We start from the raw sequence: 17,395 nt of genomic DNA on the forward strand, positions 1-17,395 counted from the left end.
TAACGAGGGTGCAGTTTTTTTCTTAAGGGAGGATCAAGCGATTTGGCAATTAAAAATGATGGGAAAGGCAGCTGATGCCGAGAATACCAAGTGGCTTCCAGGAGGTCTGCTGACTTTATCTTGTCTGAACTGCCCATGCCAAACAGTTCAAAGCAGAGCCTGGCTCTCAGATCCGTGAGTATTTGTCTTAATCCTTTTATGTCCATAAAACTGACGGCTAATGTTGTAAATGACAACAAGTGATCAAAAAACACTACCTGGATAAGTATCTTGGGATTGTCTGCAGTGTAGATTACGCTCCGGCAGACATCCTTCAACTGCGTGAGTATTTCCCCCTCCGTGGCAAACCTGAGTCCGCTGGGTCCATTTGGTGGTTGCGTCGTTCTATCATGACATGCTGTGTGATGGTAGGAGTAGAGGACCCAAACGCTGGACTCATTGAGACAAAACGTGAACTTGAAAGCAGCTTCATTGCTGACCAAGGGAAACCAAACAGAAAAGCTCATTTCCACCACTAGCATCTGCTCCTTTGTGTCACTACCCATGTGACCATAGGTGAGGGTGGGGACGTAGTTCAACTGGTAAATTGAGAGCCTTGCTTTAACACTTAACTCTCTCTTCACCACGGCAGACTGGTACAGCCCATCATTGCAGTTGCAGCACCAATCCATCCTGTGATCTCCGGCTCACTTCTCCCATCACTCATGAACGAGACTCTGACTTATTACCGGGAATGCGGACCAAACTCTTGTAACTGTTGTATGAGGATCAAATGGTCCATAGCAATGGGCCAAAAACCACACACTCCCGGAGCTTCCCCTGCAGGACAGTCAGAGGGACACAGTCGAATCCCTTCTACACAAAGCACACATAGACTGGTTGGGCAAACTCCCATGCACCCTCAAGTATGCTTGAGAGGATGTGTTCCACCACCAGGATGAAAAACGTATTGTTTCTTCTGTATTTGAGGTTCGACTAATGGATGGACTCTCCTTTTCAGTAACCTGACTTCCCAGGGAGGCTGAGGAGTGTGATTCCCCTGTAGTTGGAACACACTGTCAGGTCCCCCTTCTTAAAAATTGGAACCACCCACCAAGGTGTTGTTTAACTGCCTCAGTGACCACACCCCTGGAGATTAGGGGTTCATCCCCCTCATCCCCAGACTCTCTTCCTCCAGACATGCCAATGGGAGGTCCTCTAAGTATTGTTTCCACTTCTCAACAAATTTCTCAGTGCACCACTATAGACAGTGCACCAATTTCCCCTCATAATTCACCTGACGGTTTGCCAGAATCTCTTTGAGGGAATCGCAACGTCTTTTTCCATGGCCTCTCTGAACTCCTTCCAAACCCGTGTTTTTGCTTCAGCCACTGCCCAAGCCGCATTCCACTTGGCCTGTTGTTACCTATCTGTCACGGCGAGTGAGAAGAGCCGTGTGGAAGAAATGAAGGAGGATCCAAGCGCAGGCAGTCGTGAAGGTGTGAAGGTGGTTTATTGAATAAATGGCAAAGGAAGAATGGCAAACGAAGGCAAACTAAACTATACTGGAAAACAACTGAACTACAGCGCAGAAACCAGAACACGAAGATGAAGGAGGGCGAGCAGAGGTAGACGATGGTAGACAGCAGGGAACACACACGGATGAAACATGGTGAATACACAGACGGACCAGCAACTACAAAGACAGAAGACGCGACTTAAATGCACACAGAGAAACACAGGGAGATTACACACAAGTGGGGGACACAGCTGGGAGTAATCAACGAGACAGAGGTAAAACTGAACACACTCACATGAGACGCAGACCTTCACAATAAAACAGGAACAAGAAACCATCAAACAAAGACGCAGACTCGACACTGAGAGACAGACAGAAAATGACACATGGAACTAAACTAAACCTGCAAAAACATGACAACTCAAAATACTGGGTCAAACTGACCCAGAACCGTGACACTATCAGCTGCCTCCAAAGTCCCACAGGCTAACTAAGCCAAATAGCACTCCTTTTTCAGCTTCTCTCATAGCAAAATTGGTATGGCCCAGATCTGGCCCACACAATGTGCTTACACATGGCTCACATACCGAAAAGAATGATGGCACTTTGATGTGTCAGATATGGTTTGCCAGAGTTGGCCCACACATGGGCCAACACAAGGCTATTTGATAACACGCTGGTGGTCCTGTGTTGACCCATGCGTGAATTACCTCTGGCAAACCTGACCTGGGCCACCCAAGGGCTGTCATTCGTTGCGGTATGTGGACCATGTGTAAGTTGTGTGCAGCCATGGGCCAGTTGCAGACATATTGCTGGCCCTGTGCTGGCCCCAAACAGTTTCAGCTCTGTCCCCAGATGCCAGTCTAATGTGTACCTTAGTCAAGCCATGTAATAACAACACGTTAACTTAATAGTGCAAAAGTAAAATGACAAAACTCAGTTCACACAGTGAATGGAGTGATTCTCACATAGCGATTTTCTACTCTCCCAGATTATTAAAGTGCTCTATACAACATCCCACATTCACCCACTTCCTCTAAACTGAGTGCTTCCTACATTCACACACATTCACATTCTTGACATGTAGACTGGAGGAGCCAGGGATCTAACCACTAACCTTCTGATCAATAGGTGGCCTGCTTTTTTTTTTTTTTAATATATATTTTACTTATCTTATATTATTATTATTATTATTATTATTATTATTATTATTATTTTTTTTTTTTTTTTTAACATGTTCAATGTATCATTTTTGGCATGTCAAGTGTACAGCACTTTGTGTTCAGCTGGTGGCTGATCTGAAAGTGCTATATAAATAAATTGCTTGCTTGCTTGCTTTACCTCCTGAGCTACACTCACAAACCTGTTAAGCTTGCTTTTGAAACATTGGCTAACCCTTTTGAAACGTTGGCTAACCCTTTTGAAACGTTGGCTAACGTTGGCTACCCTAACCCTAACCCTAGCAGTATAGTATTGCAACATGACATTTGGGTCTTCTAAAATGGGAAAATAGAAACATAAACAGTGCCAACGTTGCCAGACCTGGCGAACATCTGGGTGACATACACCCTGCCATGACACCAGTCAGTCAGAAGTGCCAGCTTGATGCCGGATCCAGGACAGACCTGTTTTCTATGAACCTGAGCCACATAAACCAAACCATATTTGGGCCAGATGTGGCATGCCATCACATAAACAGTATCATCTATACGAAGCCTGGCCCATATCTGGATGACATACCACTTACCATGCCAGAAGTCAGCCATCAGTGCTGTCTTGACACCAGATCCGGGCCAGACCTTTCTGCTATGTAGGTTGGTGGCTCCCTTCACCTCTGGTGTCCAACATTTTGTCCAGGAATTACCGCCACGACAGGTACTAAAAACCTTGTGGCCACTACTCTGTGCAGCGGCTTCGGCAATGGAGGTGCTGAACATGGTCCATTTGGAGTCGATGTGCCCAGTCTCCCTGTCGCGGACCTGGCGTCCGTGAGCAGTATGGACTGTTGTTGCTGTTATTATTTATTATTATTATTATTATTATTATTATTATTATTATTATTATTATTATTATTATTATTTTATTATCATTATTTGGTGTATGTGTCTGCACTGTTCCGCTGTCTGGGGTTTTGTTCCATGTTTCTATGTATAGGGAGGTATGTGTGTGTGTGTGTGTGTGTGTGTGTGTGTGTGTGTGTGTGTGTGTGTGTGTGTGTGTGTGTGCGTGCGTGTGTGGTTGTGGCTGTAGCCAGGAGGCCGAACTGCAGGCACCGTCAGTCCTGTGGATGACTGGTCACGCTCAAGGAGGATGCCACACACCTGCAGCTGATCAGCGTCGGCGGAGGGAGCTACTCAATGGTGTGGTGAAGTCACGCTGTGGAGAAGCAGCTGAAAGAGATGCTGTCTTGTTTCCCCTGGGTATTGGATACGCTCTACCCGATCGTAGCGGACTTTTTAGTTAACACACTCCACCTCCACTCTCCATCTCAGGCTGCTGTCCAGCCCGGCCAGCTGGTGGATCCTCAACCTGACACGCTGGCCCAAGATGCAAGGCTCACGCCGCCTCACCGCAGCCAGATTCTCGGACAATTTTGAGTAATATGGACAATTTTTCTTTACACACCCCATCTTTGTATTCAACCATGGACCGTGTGAATGCTAATACTGTAGCCCAGCTAATAGCACAGCCTGCTGTAGCCCAGCCATTAGCACAGCCCGCTGCCCAGCCAGAGCAGGAACTCAGCGAGCCGGGGCAGGAGCCTGCGCCATCTGCGGAGGACCTCGGCGAGCCGGAGGAGAAGGTCAGCGAGCCGGAGGAGCCCGCGCCAACTGCTGAGGAGCTCAGCGAACCAGAGCAGGAGCTCAGCGAGCCGGGGGAAGAGCTCAGTGTGCCGGAGGGACCCGCTCAGCCAGAGGAGCCGGAGGAGCAGCGCCATTGCTGTCGGACCCGTGGCTGCCCGCCGAAGTTACCGTTCTACTGCCGCCAGCCCTGCGGCAAAAAAGAAATTATACAAATGTTTTTCCTGCATATGTGGACCAAATCCCCCCCCCCCAACCACACAAAACTCAAAAATATGTAAGAGTGCAAAAAACTCAGTGAATACACCTCCACGAAATGAAACAGGAAGAAGCCCTTCTTGTCCACAGACAACACCAGTAGTAGATGATATGAAGGAAAGATTGAGATCATCATTGCGATGGACCCAATGTAGATGGACCCAATGTAGATATCATCTGGATGTCTATTTAATATCCAGTGTTAAGTGTGGCCTGATTGATTTAACTCTCTGGGGTCAACGGACACGCCGGCGTGTCAAAATCACGACCAATTTAAGACGACACTCCTACAAAAATGCATTGACTCTGAGTCTCCATTTCATCTTGGGAGGAAAGTACGGACTTCAAACTATATACCAGTTTTTGAATTGTGTCGATGGGCCACGTAAAACCGGAGTTATGCTAAAAAAGTACACGCAATGTTTTTTTCTATACACAACAGTGGTGTTTACAGTGGGAAGAACGGCAAAAACGGCGTTTTCTACGAAGAGCGCTAGCAAACACTCTCCGCTTGCAAGTGAAAAAAAGAAAAAATGAAAAAACACCCCTTCACTATTGGTGTTAGAGTTTACTAGGGCTGGGTATCATCACTGATTTCTAGAATCGATTCCGATTCACAAGGTCCTGAATCGATTCGATTCAATTCGATTCGACACTTTCCAGACTTTATCAAAGGTGTGAGCATCACAGCAGAGGCCTTTGTGTCAAAGTAGCTGAAGATAAAACACAGAAAAACATGAAGGTGATTTTCCTGGCCTGGGATTTTATAAAAATATTCTGCAGTAGATCAAAAATGAAAGAAAACCATTAATCAACGTATGAACATTACCTCTGAAGTTACAGTGGTTTTATTAGAGACACAGCTGAGCGTTTTGTATTTTGTATAATTTTAAAAAGTTTAAATTTGTTCAGTATTGAATGGCAGAAATGAGGCTTTCTTTTCGGAAGTAAGTAAAAGGAAAAAAAAAACATCGGCCGACAGCTCTGTAAATAACAGTAGTCTTGTGCATAACGAGCAAGTGAATAATGCAGAAAACAGATTTCGGGGATAGATGGGAAGCTGTTCTTGAAGTACACTGAGAGAGAGAGAGAATGCATGAAGAGTAATTTTATTGTAGTGGAAGCAAAACAGCAAAAGTAAGAGGGAGACCATGACGATGTTTATGTGAAGCTTAGTTTGGATCTTCTTTTGCTGCTGGTTTGGTCAATATTGTTTGGCAAGAGATAAAACTAACAGCTTTAGAATCAGCGCAAAAAGGGTGTAAACACAAAGTGCGGACCTGCCGAAACATCAGCTGTCGGCTTTCAGCCCCGACCATGTCCGTGCCCGGGTGAGGAAGGCGACATCTCACTGATTCTGATCCGTGGGTCTGCGCTTTGTGTTTACGTCTTTGTGCAGAAGCTGTGTACCTGCTCTCATTTACTGTTTTAAATGTTTGGTGGTTGTTGAAATCTTTTGACGTTTCACCTGAGATTCTGGAATTTTGGGCAAAATACATTTATATTAAAAAAATCGATTCAGGATTTTAATGAATCAATATCATGTTATCCAATCCAGAATCGATTTTAATCGATGAATCGATTATTAAAATCCACCCCTAGAGTGTACCATGTCAGCCAATCAAAAAAATTATATGGCAACATGTGGCACTTGGTTGTTTAGGGAGAGGGAGACGTTTTAGGAAGGACACCCGCGACGGAAAGCGGGCGAGTGAAAGAAAAAGTGAGAGTGAGTTTTCGTATGTGAGACATTAGTGAAATTTAGTGTGTTTGGAGGCTATAGTTAGTGTTTTGTTTAGTTATTCTTTAGTATTGTGTGTCAGTTATACTGCCAAATGTCACATTTGCTCCAAAAAAAGGCATAAAAGGCAGATTCCAGTGTAAACGCTGTTCCCACTTGGAAAACTGGACTGATGCTCCTCCTGCTGTCAGACCTGCAGGGTTTAGGCCTGTGCTGTTCTCCTGTCTTATACTGAACACAAATTATATTATTTGGACTGGCACAAATAATTTGTGTGCCTTCTTATTTGATGCAGAACACCTGATTGTTCTGTAAATAGTTTTAAATGTTTATATAAAAAATGTCTGAGGCCTTGGCTGCATTTTTAGGTAAATAGTACCATATAACTTTATTATTTGCAAAACGTGTGCATAATGTTTAGAAATGTACAATTTCTATTTGCATTTCAAGTTATGAAAATGATTCGTTAAACATGTTTGTGGGTTTTACAGTAAAAAATGTAACTTCTTTCTACTCGGATTTTGAATTTTTGGTCTAAATTTAGATCAATTGTGCTAATATAGTATACCAAAATCAAAAAATAACTCAAATTTCAGATATTTGAGGTTGTGCTGAAAATAAAGATACCAAACAAGGCAAGATACATATATTTTAAAGGTGAAATATAGAAGTAAAATCAAAAGTAGTCAGAAATGGCCAATTACACCCTGGACCCCAGTGGGTTAAAGCCAGTTCTAATACTACTGTATTGAATTGGTTTTTTTCAGCATCTATATGAATGTTTCATTTACATTTTAATTTGTTTATCTTACTAAGCCTTAAATTAGATAACATATCACTGTGCATCTCTTTGTTTCAAGTGTAGAATAATTTATGGCCTCATACTGAAATCTGTCTGTCTATAAACCTGTTCCCCTCTCAGTTCTTAGATTTAAGACAGTGAAGGTCTCAGAAGAGGATGAATCTGTCCGACTGCCTTTTAAAACTGCAGCCCATCTGCCTGAGGATGCCACAGTAGAGTGGAGACGCTCTGACTTCCAAAACACAATGGTCCATGTGTATCATAATGACCCAAACCAGCCAAACAGACAGGACGAAGTTTACAGAGGCCACACCGAGATGAAGGAAGATCCACTGAGAACTGGAGACCTTAGTCTGACCCTGAAAACCCTCCACCTCACTGACAGTGTCTACACCTGCACCGTCTGCAACAAGGATGGAAACATCCTGAGACAAAAAGCAGTGACACTCCGTGTCATTGGTGAGTGAAATAATTTACATTAACTGCAAATGGCTGATAATGTCACTCATGCAGGTTAAAGGTCAGTTTAACAACAATGGGTGAGTTTGATCCATGAAGTTCAAAAGAGAGATGGTGGCTGCTGCCTCTCTATTCTGTAAAATCTAACTAGTTCCCAGAACTTTAAAAAACTACGCGAACTTGTTGCCTCAAAAAAAACCAAATATAAGTGCAAAAGAAAGTCTTTAACTTTCCTTACAGTACAGTTGGACTGGATGTTGGTTGGAGATGCAATGAGCTTGAACCTGTAGGTGACCATCTCCACTGACCACACCATCTGTGACGGAGGACTCATCTCTCATGATATCCTGCAAAGCAAACAATCATATTCTTTAGAACATTCTTAAAACATATTTTTCTGCATTTGCTATAGAACAGACCTCAATTTAGACAATCTCAGACTCCCTCCCCACCAGAGACATGACATTGTCAGTCTGGATAGCCCTAAACACGACCACACAATAATATCATTAAAGCATATTTTTAAATGCAAACATGGCCATTAACTTTTCAGTATGATAATCTGCAGAATAATTTGGGCAGAAAACTAATTTCACTGTTCAAAAGCTTGCAAACTTCACAATATACAGTAGACAGTGTGGAACCTCTAAACTAAGTTTGTGGGATATGATCTTTTAAGAAATGCAGACCAAACTGTCATTATTTTATATTAGGGGCGATCTTGGCTCAAGAGTTGGGAGTTTGCCTTTTAATCAGAAGTTTGCTGGTTTGAGTCCCGGCTCGGACAGTCTTGGTCGTTGTGTCCTTGGGCAAGACACTTCATCCGTTTCCTACAGGTGGTGGTCAGAGAGCCCGGTGGCCCAGTGTCCGGCAGCCTTGCTTCTGTCAGTGCGTCCCATAGTGGCTGTGGCTACAATAGCTGCCATCACCAGTGTGTGAATGGTAAATGGCCTGTATTTGTATAGCGCTTTTCTAGTCCATAGGACCCCAAAGCGCTTTACACTACATTCAGTCATCCACCCATTCACACACCCATTCACACACTGGCGATAGCAAGCTACATTGTAGCCACAGCTGCCCTGGGGCGCACTGACAGAGGATCCACCCCATAGTGGATGACTGGGTGTGTAAAGCACTTTGGGGTCCTTAGGGACTAGTAAAGCGCTATACAAATACAGGCCATTTACCATTGTTTGTATTTATTTACACAGCTGTCTTATTGAATTTATTTGAGTCATTAGCAACAGCCAATGTTCCCTCTAAGCTGCGCGCGTGCGCAATTGCGCACTGTTGGCACAGTCTCTGCGCAGAAAAAATCAGCATTGCTCACACAATAAAAATTCTAACCTGAATTGAAATTAAACTAAATACGTTACCAATTCTGTTTTGCAGTGTTAGTCAGTAAGTGACTGGCTGCTCCAGTATGGAATTAGAACGATGCCACTTCATCCCATAGTCCAGCCAATAATGCAATTCACATTCGTATATACACAGCTAATTAACGTCGTTGATAAGCTATGACAGCGGCCTTATGTGCCGACACAGGTGTTTTAGCTAGCAAAGTGGCTGATGTGGAGTGAAGCCACGTTAATGACAACGTGTACAACCACTGGAGATGTGAGCAGGACAGACGGAACAATTGATGGAAGAAGTGTGGACTTTATACCAGTTTTTAAATTGTGTTGATAGACCACGTAAAACCAGAGTTGTGATAAAAATATCTGCAATGTTTGGTTTTCCTAAATACTATCGTTGTTTATATTTACTGCTGGAAGAAACGGTAAAAACAGCATTTTATAAGGATAACGCTCAAAAGCACTCTCCGCCTGGGAGCAAAGGTGAAACCAAAATACCCCACCCTTTCCCATTGGTCGAAAAATGTACCATGCTGACCAATCAAAACATGGTATTTAGTTGTTAAGAAATGGGAGGAAGTTTTAGGAGTGACGACAGTGTTTTGACATGTGAGAGATTTGCAACGTTTAGCGCAAATCTTGTGTAGTTAGTGTGTAGTGTAGTCAATAGTTTTGTTGTGTGTATCAGAACAATGAGGCGACTGCTGAATGTTACAGGTGTTACAGGAATGATACATCCTGTTGTCAGGCCTGCAGGTATCAGGCTGTTGTTCTCCTTTATCTCATAGTGGACAGAAATATTTTTTGGAGTGGCACAAATAATTTGTGTGGCATCAGATTTGATGCAGAACAGCTGATTGTGCTGTCAGTATTTTGAAATGTTTGTTTTAAAAAATGCCTTGGCTGCATTTTTAGGAAAACAGCTGCAAAAAAATTTGTTTGAAGAATTAATTATATAATTAATTGCCCAACATTGGTCATTATATACTGTATTTTGCAGACAGAGAGTTACAGACTCTCTCCCAGACCACAGACTTATACTCATAATACAAGTCAGAGCTTTATTAAAAAAAAAAAAAAAGTTAAAAAAGAAAGTTGTGTTTTCAAAATTGGAGTTCAAGTTATTTTTACTTCCAATAGTGTTAACATACTACACAGGTCATAAACAAGAATTTTTTTTAAAATTTTCATTGTAAGTGGGCTAAAGCAGTTAATTAAAAGTAGTCTAACATAAACATCCATCCATCCATTCGCTACCGCTTATCCTTTTCAGGGTCGCGGGGGGTGCTGGAGCCAATCCCAGCTGTCATAGGGCGAGAGGCGGGGTACACCCTGGACAGGTCGCCAGTCTGTCGCAGGGCCTAACATAAATGTAAATGCTGTAATTTTATTATTTTAAAAAACCATGTAACTTGGATGGATTCGATGCTGGTGTGACCACAGTCCACACGTCTGCTGTTGTTCATAGTGGTCCAAGGGGCCGCTCAGGGAGTTTGTGTGTTTGCTCAGACACATGAAAAATTAGAGGGAACATTGGCAACAGCATATCTCAAGTGTAAAGACAGAAGACAGTAAAAGATCAGTAAATTCTGATTCAATAAAAGGGCTAAATGGCTCCCTGATAATCCATTGCTTCAAATGGTAAAAGTCTTGAGGGATGGCTAATATGAGGAAAGTCAGCCCAGAAAGTTTACCGGCAGGACATATCATCAGTTGTGCACAACTTCAAAGGGTGTTTTAGTCTTTTTATCACAAGCTATTCTGCCATTTTTAGTATCTTTTTACCTTCCTTGGTTAGGTTAGGTTTTAGGATTAGGAGTCTATTAACATTTCAGGACACATCATCAGCAGTGGACGTTGGATTCTTTGGGTGTTTCAGCCATCATCATCACTAGCCAGCTTCATCCGAGGAGACCCTGCCAGGGTTGATCAGTCTCCGGAGTGTGTCACTGGTTTATGTTAAATTGTTATTTCTCTTCTAATTTCTTCTGTTAAATATTTTACAATTTCTTTTCTTCAACCAAGTCACTGCAAAACCCCAAAACATGTCCGAGAAGTAATACTCACTTCTTCAAAGGGATAGAAAAGGTAATAGCAAACAGTAAGTAGAAAGAGAGATGACAGGAGAGAGGAAAGAGGATAGCTGGAAGGGGTGGCCTGACATGACTTCCCACACCTCCTAGCCAGATTGGGCTGTATGCTCTACCTCCCCGCTGCATCCCAGAAAAGCGAAAAAGAGCAGAGTGGAGAAGAGCGGAGCATTTTTAAATTCCTCTGTTAGGTTTCACTACCATGAGTTTAACTGCACAGCCCCCAGGAGGCCCATATACAGCTCTATCAGTCAACTAGGGTTCTGTTTTATCACAGTAAAAATTCTAGTGTTTGGTTTTTTAACCTTTTGACGCACTCTGCTGTGGCAGGCCCACCATGTGTTGATCAATCCTTGGCATGTGTGTTGCGGTTAGCTGACTGCCTTAAGCTGGCCATACACTGTGCGATTTGTGGCCCATTTTGAGATGATTTTTCACTCGTGCAACCATTTTTGGGATCGGCCAGAGTTCTGCCTTAATTGTGTCTCATGCATCATGTAGTACAGGGTGGGCCATTTATATGGATACACCGTAATAACATGGGAATGGTTGGTGATATTAAAGTCCTGTTTGTGGCACATTAGTATATGTGAGGGGGCAAACTCCTCAAGATGGGTGGTGACCATGGTGGCCATCAGTGTTGGTCAAGTTACTTGAAAAAAGTAATCAGTAACTAATCACTGATTAATTCTGTTACTTTACTGATTACTTATTTTCAAAAGTAATTAATTACTTAGTTACTTAGTTACTTTTTAAAAACATGATTTACAACCTGAATAGGTGATAAAGCGATAGATCTTTCAGCCCAATTCCACTTTTTCTACATAATCCATCATACAAAATGTAATCAAATGGAAAAGTCTCTTTTTAAAACTTGTTTTATCAGTTTTAATCTTTTAACTTTATGCATCAAGCAAAAATTTAATTATATGCAACATTCTCTGACTGGAAGAAATTTGTTTAACATTTAAACCTATTTTCTGCACATTCCAGCACATAAAATATTTTTTTGTGTGTGTTTACACTCATTCTTTCAAATAGATGCAAGTAAAACACAGCAGAAAATAAATAAAATCAAAGACTCAGCGGTGCTGTTGCTCTATTTTCACCTGTAAAGCAGGAGTGGGGTAGGCGGAGGTTTACCCTGGTGCAGGTGTGCCGCAGCGGTCAGTGGAAGAATCCGCGAGTTTCTCTGTGAATTTCCCATTACGTCGTAGCGCACTCTGTGCTTGCTTGGAAGTTTAGGGTTTTTTTCGCTGTAAAAAGAAGTTTTCTTCCCACGCACAGTGGACACTAATGTTTTTGTCACTTTTTATGGAATCAAACTCAAAATAAGGTCAGTACTTCCACGCTTTAAACGCTGCACGCTCATACTCTCTCCCGCACTCGATATATTATCCATTGTTGATCTGCACACAGCTGTTGTCACGAACATCGCACTTGCTTACGTCACTGTCATGAGACATTCTCGCAAAAAATCACGGTTTTAGTAACGCAGTAACACAGCGTTCCTACGGGAAAGTAACGGTAATCTAATTACAAGTAACGCGTTACTGTCCATCTCTGGTGGCCATTGCTTGATTCAAGATGGCGCCAGTGTGTACGGCCTGCCGTCTGACTCTGCTTGTACTAGTGTTTTATTTTTACTTTGTTTTAAAACATGCGAACTCTCTGCTTGTATATGATCGCCAAATGCTGCTAGCTTTAAGATCCTCTCAGTTAAAAACTCTTTATTGCAATCATGTATATCAGGGAACCTTCTCCCCACCGCTCCTATCAGGAGTTCCAGCTTTTCTCTGTTGTGTTCTGGCGCTACCTCAACTCCGCCTTAGGCGCCGTGGGAAACGCAGTGGCTTATTGGTGAGAATCAAGGCTACCTGGACACGATTTCGAAAAATACCTCACCCTATCCCGACTGGATTCGACCGCATCAACTACTGGCACTCTCTGGATGTGGCTTACACTTGCCTGACACCTGTTGTCGGGCTTACGACAATAACCCCGCGCCAGCGTCCCCCCCGTCTTTGCTTAGGTGGAGTAAACCCTCAGAACCTACAGCCGATAGGTCGGGCACCCGCTTCGGCTGTTGAGCCACCGGTACCACTAAGATTAAGTCTTGTTAATGCTCGATCGCTAGCAAACAAAACTTTTATTCTTAAGGTCTTCTTTAGGATCTAATGTTTATAACGGAAACTTGGCAGAGAGTCGGTGAGTCCAGCTGTTTTACTGAACTTTTACCGCCTGACTGTGAATATCTTAATGTGCCGAGGATGACTGGGCGTGGTGGTGGAGTGGCAGCTGTTTTTAGGAAGAAGCTCTCTTGCAAACAACTCTTAACTCACTCGTATTCTAGTTTTGAACTTCTGACGTTTGAATTGGGGCATCCCCGCCCGACACTCGTTGCAGCTGAATACAGGCCTCCAAAATATCACAAGGACTTTATCCAAGACTTTTCAAACTTCTTAGCTGGAACTGTGCCAAACTACGATTGAATCTTAATCGTTGGAGATTTTAATATTCATGTGTGTTGTCCCTCCAATTCACTGGCCAGAGACTTTTTAAGCTTGATAGACTCCTTTAGTCTTGCTCAACTTGTGTCTGGGCCAACCCAGAAACAGGGTCATACATTGGATCTTGTGCTGTCTCTAGGGTTACCGGTCCTAAACATGGAAATATGTGATGCTGTTTTTTCTGATCACTGTCCTGTTGTGTTTGATATACTTTTATCTCTCCGCCATTTTACACCTCTTATTTCTACACGTCGTTGTCGTGCCTTTAACCAATCTACAACAGAACAATTTTCTATTGCTTTTAAAAAAGCTTTAAGATCTCCCCTTGGCTTTGGTACCAAGGAAATGACAGTTAATTTTTATGATAAATGCAAAACTGTCCTTGATGAGGTCGACCAGACCCATGGATAAATAAGGCCACTCATTCAGCCAGACGAGAGTGCAGGAAGGCTGAACGTAATTGGAAAAAAGATGGGCTGCAGGTGTCCTTTCTCATGTTGAGAGACGGTCTGTACAGGTATCAGGACATTGTTAAAGCAGAAAAGTCAAGGTTTCTTTCTAATGTTATTGAGAATAGCTCCAATAATCCTCGGGTTCTTTTTTCAATTATTGACTCTGCCCTGAATATTTCCCCAGCTTCTTGTATTAATAGTTCCTCAGACACCTGTGAAAGGTTCCTGCAGTTTTTTATCAATAAGATAAAACAGCTTCGATCTATGATCGCCCTGCCTTCACATGACGTTTCTAAAATATTCACCTGCTCTGCTGTTTTTGATCAGTTTGAGCCGGTGTATCTTGATCAGGTGGAGGAAGTATGTAGTGGCACAAAGACATCATCGTGTCCACATGACATTATACCAGCCTGCTTTAAACATGCTGTTGTACAGCCAGTACTTAAAAAACCTAATCTTGACTCCTCTGTCCTCACTAACTTCAGGCCTATTGCAAAGCTCCTCTTCTTGTCGAAAACTTTGGAAAAGATTGTGTTTGTTCAGCTGTAATCTTTTGTAAATGGACACAATGTTCTTGAGAGGTTTCAGTCTGGTTTTAAAACTCTTCATAGCACAGAAACTGCACTTTTAAAAGTTCTTAATGATCTTTTATTAGCCACTGACTCAGGTGACTCAGCTGTGCTTCTGCTTTTAGATCTGACTGCTGCCTTTGATACTGTTGACCACAGCATTTTAATCTCACTGTTGGAGCATTGTGGCGTAAAGGGCACCCCATTAGAGTGGTTCAGGTCATACCTGTCTGACAGGACCTTCTCTGTGAGCTTTGGCGATTTTATCTCTTCCTCAGCTCCCCTTACTTGTGGTGTTCCCCAGGGATCTATACTGGGGCCAATTTTATTCTCCATTTATATGCTGCCTCTAGGTCTAATTTTTAGAAAATATAACATTTGTTTTCATTCATATGCCGATGATACTCAGATCTATCTTCAACTGAAGGGAAACAGTCCTGCCTCACTAGAACCCTTACTTCAGTGTCTCGGTGAAGTTAAATCTTGGATAGCCTCTAACTTCCTTAACTTCAATGAGAACAAAACCGAAGTGATAATTTTTGGACCAAGCGGCTATCCCAGCACCTCTAATTTTAACCTGCACAGTCTTGAGCCTTTTGTCAAATCGCATGCCAAAAATTTGGGGGTTATATTTGACTGCAATTTCACCTTTGAAAAACAAATTACCTCAGTCGTACAGCGGTCCTTCTTCAAACTGAGGCTTTTATCTAAGGCGAGATCATTTTTATCTTTTAAAAACTTTGAAGGGGCGATTCATGCTTTTATTATATCCCAGCTGGACTATTGTAACTCCTTATATGCTGGAGTAAGCAAGACCTGCCTGGTAAGGCTGCAGTTAGTCCAGAATGCTGCAGCTCATCTTCTGACACGTACTAAAATATGTGAACACATTTCCCCGGTGCTCGCCTCTCTTCATTGGCTCCCTGTCCGCTTCAGAATTAATTTTAAAATTTTATTGTTGACTTACGAAGCCCTGAATGGACAGGCTCCCGGGTATTTGTCTGACCTCTTGCAGACTTATACCCCCCTTAGATCTCTTAGATCAAGTGATCTTTTGCTTTTAGCTGTACCAAGGTCGAGGCTGGTTCATAGAGGCAATCGAGCATTTGCAGTCGTAGCGCCTAAGCTGTGGAATAATTTACCCCTATACATCAGACAGGCTCCCACTGTCAATCTTTTTAAATCTTATCTTAAAACACATTTTTATTTACTGGCTTTTAATACAGCATGAGAGTTATTTGTTAATTCATATTTGGTGTTTGCTATCAATACTCTAAGTTATTTTATTAGGTATGTTGTATTCTTGTACAGTTATTTTATTATTTATGATGTATTCTTGTACAGTTATTTTATTATTTATGATGTATTCTTGTACAGCACTTTGTTCAACACTCCTGTTGTAATTAAATGTGCTATATAAATAATTAAACCATTAAACCATTTAGAAGTCGGCCATCTTGGACACAACTTTTGTTTTTTCAATAGGAAGAGGGCCATGTGACACATCAAACTTATTGGTAATGTCACAAGAAAAACAATGGTGTGCTTGGTTATTTACAAGTTTCTGACCGCTTATAAAATGTGTTCAATGTGCTGCCCATTGTGTTGGATTGTCAATGCAACCCTCTTCTCTCACTCTTCACACACTGATAGCAACACCGCAGGAGAAATGCAAGCACAGGCATCCGTAGTTTCAGGTGCTGCACATCTCGTATCTTCACACAAATGACCCCAAAGATAAAAGTCTAAGGGGTTCAGATTGGGAGACCTTGGGGGCCATTCAGCTGGCCCACGACGACCAATCCACTTTCCAGGAAACTGTTCATCTAGGAATGCTCGGGCCTGGCACCCATAATGTGGTGGTGCACCATCTTGCTGGAAAAACTCAGGGAACGTGCCAGCTTCAGTGCATAAAGAGGGAAACACGTCATCATGTAGCAATTTCAAGTATCCAGTGGCCTTGAGGTTTCCATTGATGAAGAATGGACCCACTATCGTTGTACCCCATATACCACACCAAACCATCACTTTTGTTGGTCCAACAGTCTCGGAGGGATCCATCCGATGTGGGTTAGTGTCAGACCAATAGCGATGGTTTTGTTTGTTAACTTCACCATTCACATAAAAGTTTGCCTCATTACTGAACAAAATCTTCTGCGTGAACTGAGGGTCCTGTTCCAATTTTTGTTTTGACAATTCTGCAAATTCTGTGCACCGATCTGGGTCATCCTCGTTGAGATGCTGCAGTAGCTGGAGTTTGTAAGGGTGCCATTTGTGAGTAGCTAATATCCGCCAAAGGGATGTTCGACTAATGCCACTCTCCAGTGACATGTGGCAAGTGCTACGCTGTGGGCTCTTGCTGAATGAAGCTACTGGTGGTGGTCATAGGGCCCAGTGGCGCCAGTGTCCAGCAGCCTCACCTCTGTCAGTGTGCCCCAGGGAAGCTGTGGGTACAATATAGCTTGCCATTCCTGTGTATGAATGGGTGGATGACTGAATGTGTAAAGCGCTTTGGGGTCCTATTTGGGGACTAAATAAATAATAAATTAATTTATTTATTAACCTTTATTTAACCAGGAAGATCCCATTGAGATTAAAAACCTCTTTTTCAAGGGAGACCTGGCCAAGATAGGCAGCAGCAGATGTCTCACAGTTACAGAAATTACTCAAACACAGGCAGCAACAACACACATGCAACAATAAGTGAAATAATACAAATAAAATAAAATAAAATTCAAATAAAAAAAAATATGTCAGTTAAAATGACAATCAATCTAATTGAAACAGTTGCATGTTATGGACTTGGCCTCAAGGATTCGTAGTTTCGATTTAAAAGCACTTAATGAAATTAATTCAGCCA

General features: G+C 42.4%; 1 protein-coding gene across 1 annotated transcript in view; it reads left to right on the forward strand.

The window, feature by feature from the left end:
- Positions 1-17,395, forward strand: part of LOC120737488 — a 44,884-nt gene that overhangs the window by 22,653 nt on the left and 4,836 nt on the right. Inside the window, exon 6 of the mRNA XM_040038225.1 lies at positions 7,221-7,559. Coding sequence (XP_039894159.1) covers positions 7,221-7,559 — 339 coding nt within the window. The remainder of the gene's footprint in view (positions 1-7,220; positions 7,560-17,395) is intronic.

This window comes from Simochromis diagramma, unplaced genomic scaffold (genome assembly GCF_900408965.1).
Source record: "Simochromis diagramma unplaced genomic scaffold, fSimDia1.1 OVJJ01000223.1, whole genome shotgun sequence".
In the NCBI taxonomy this organism is placed as follows: domain Eukaryota; kingdom Metazoa; phylum Chordata; class Actinopteri; order Cichliformes; family Cichlidae; genus Simochromis; species Simochromis diagramma.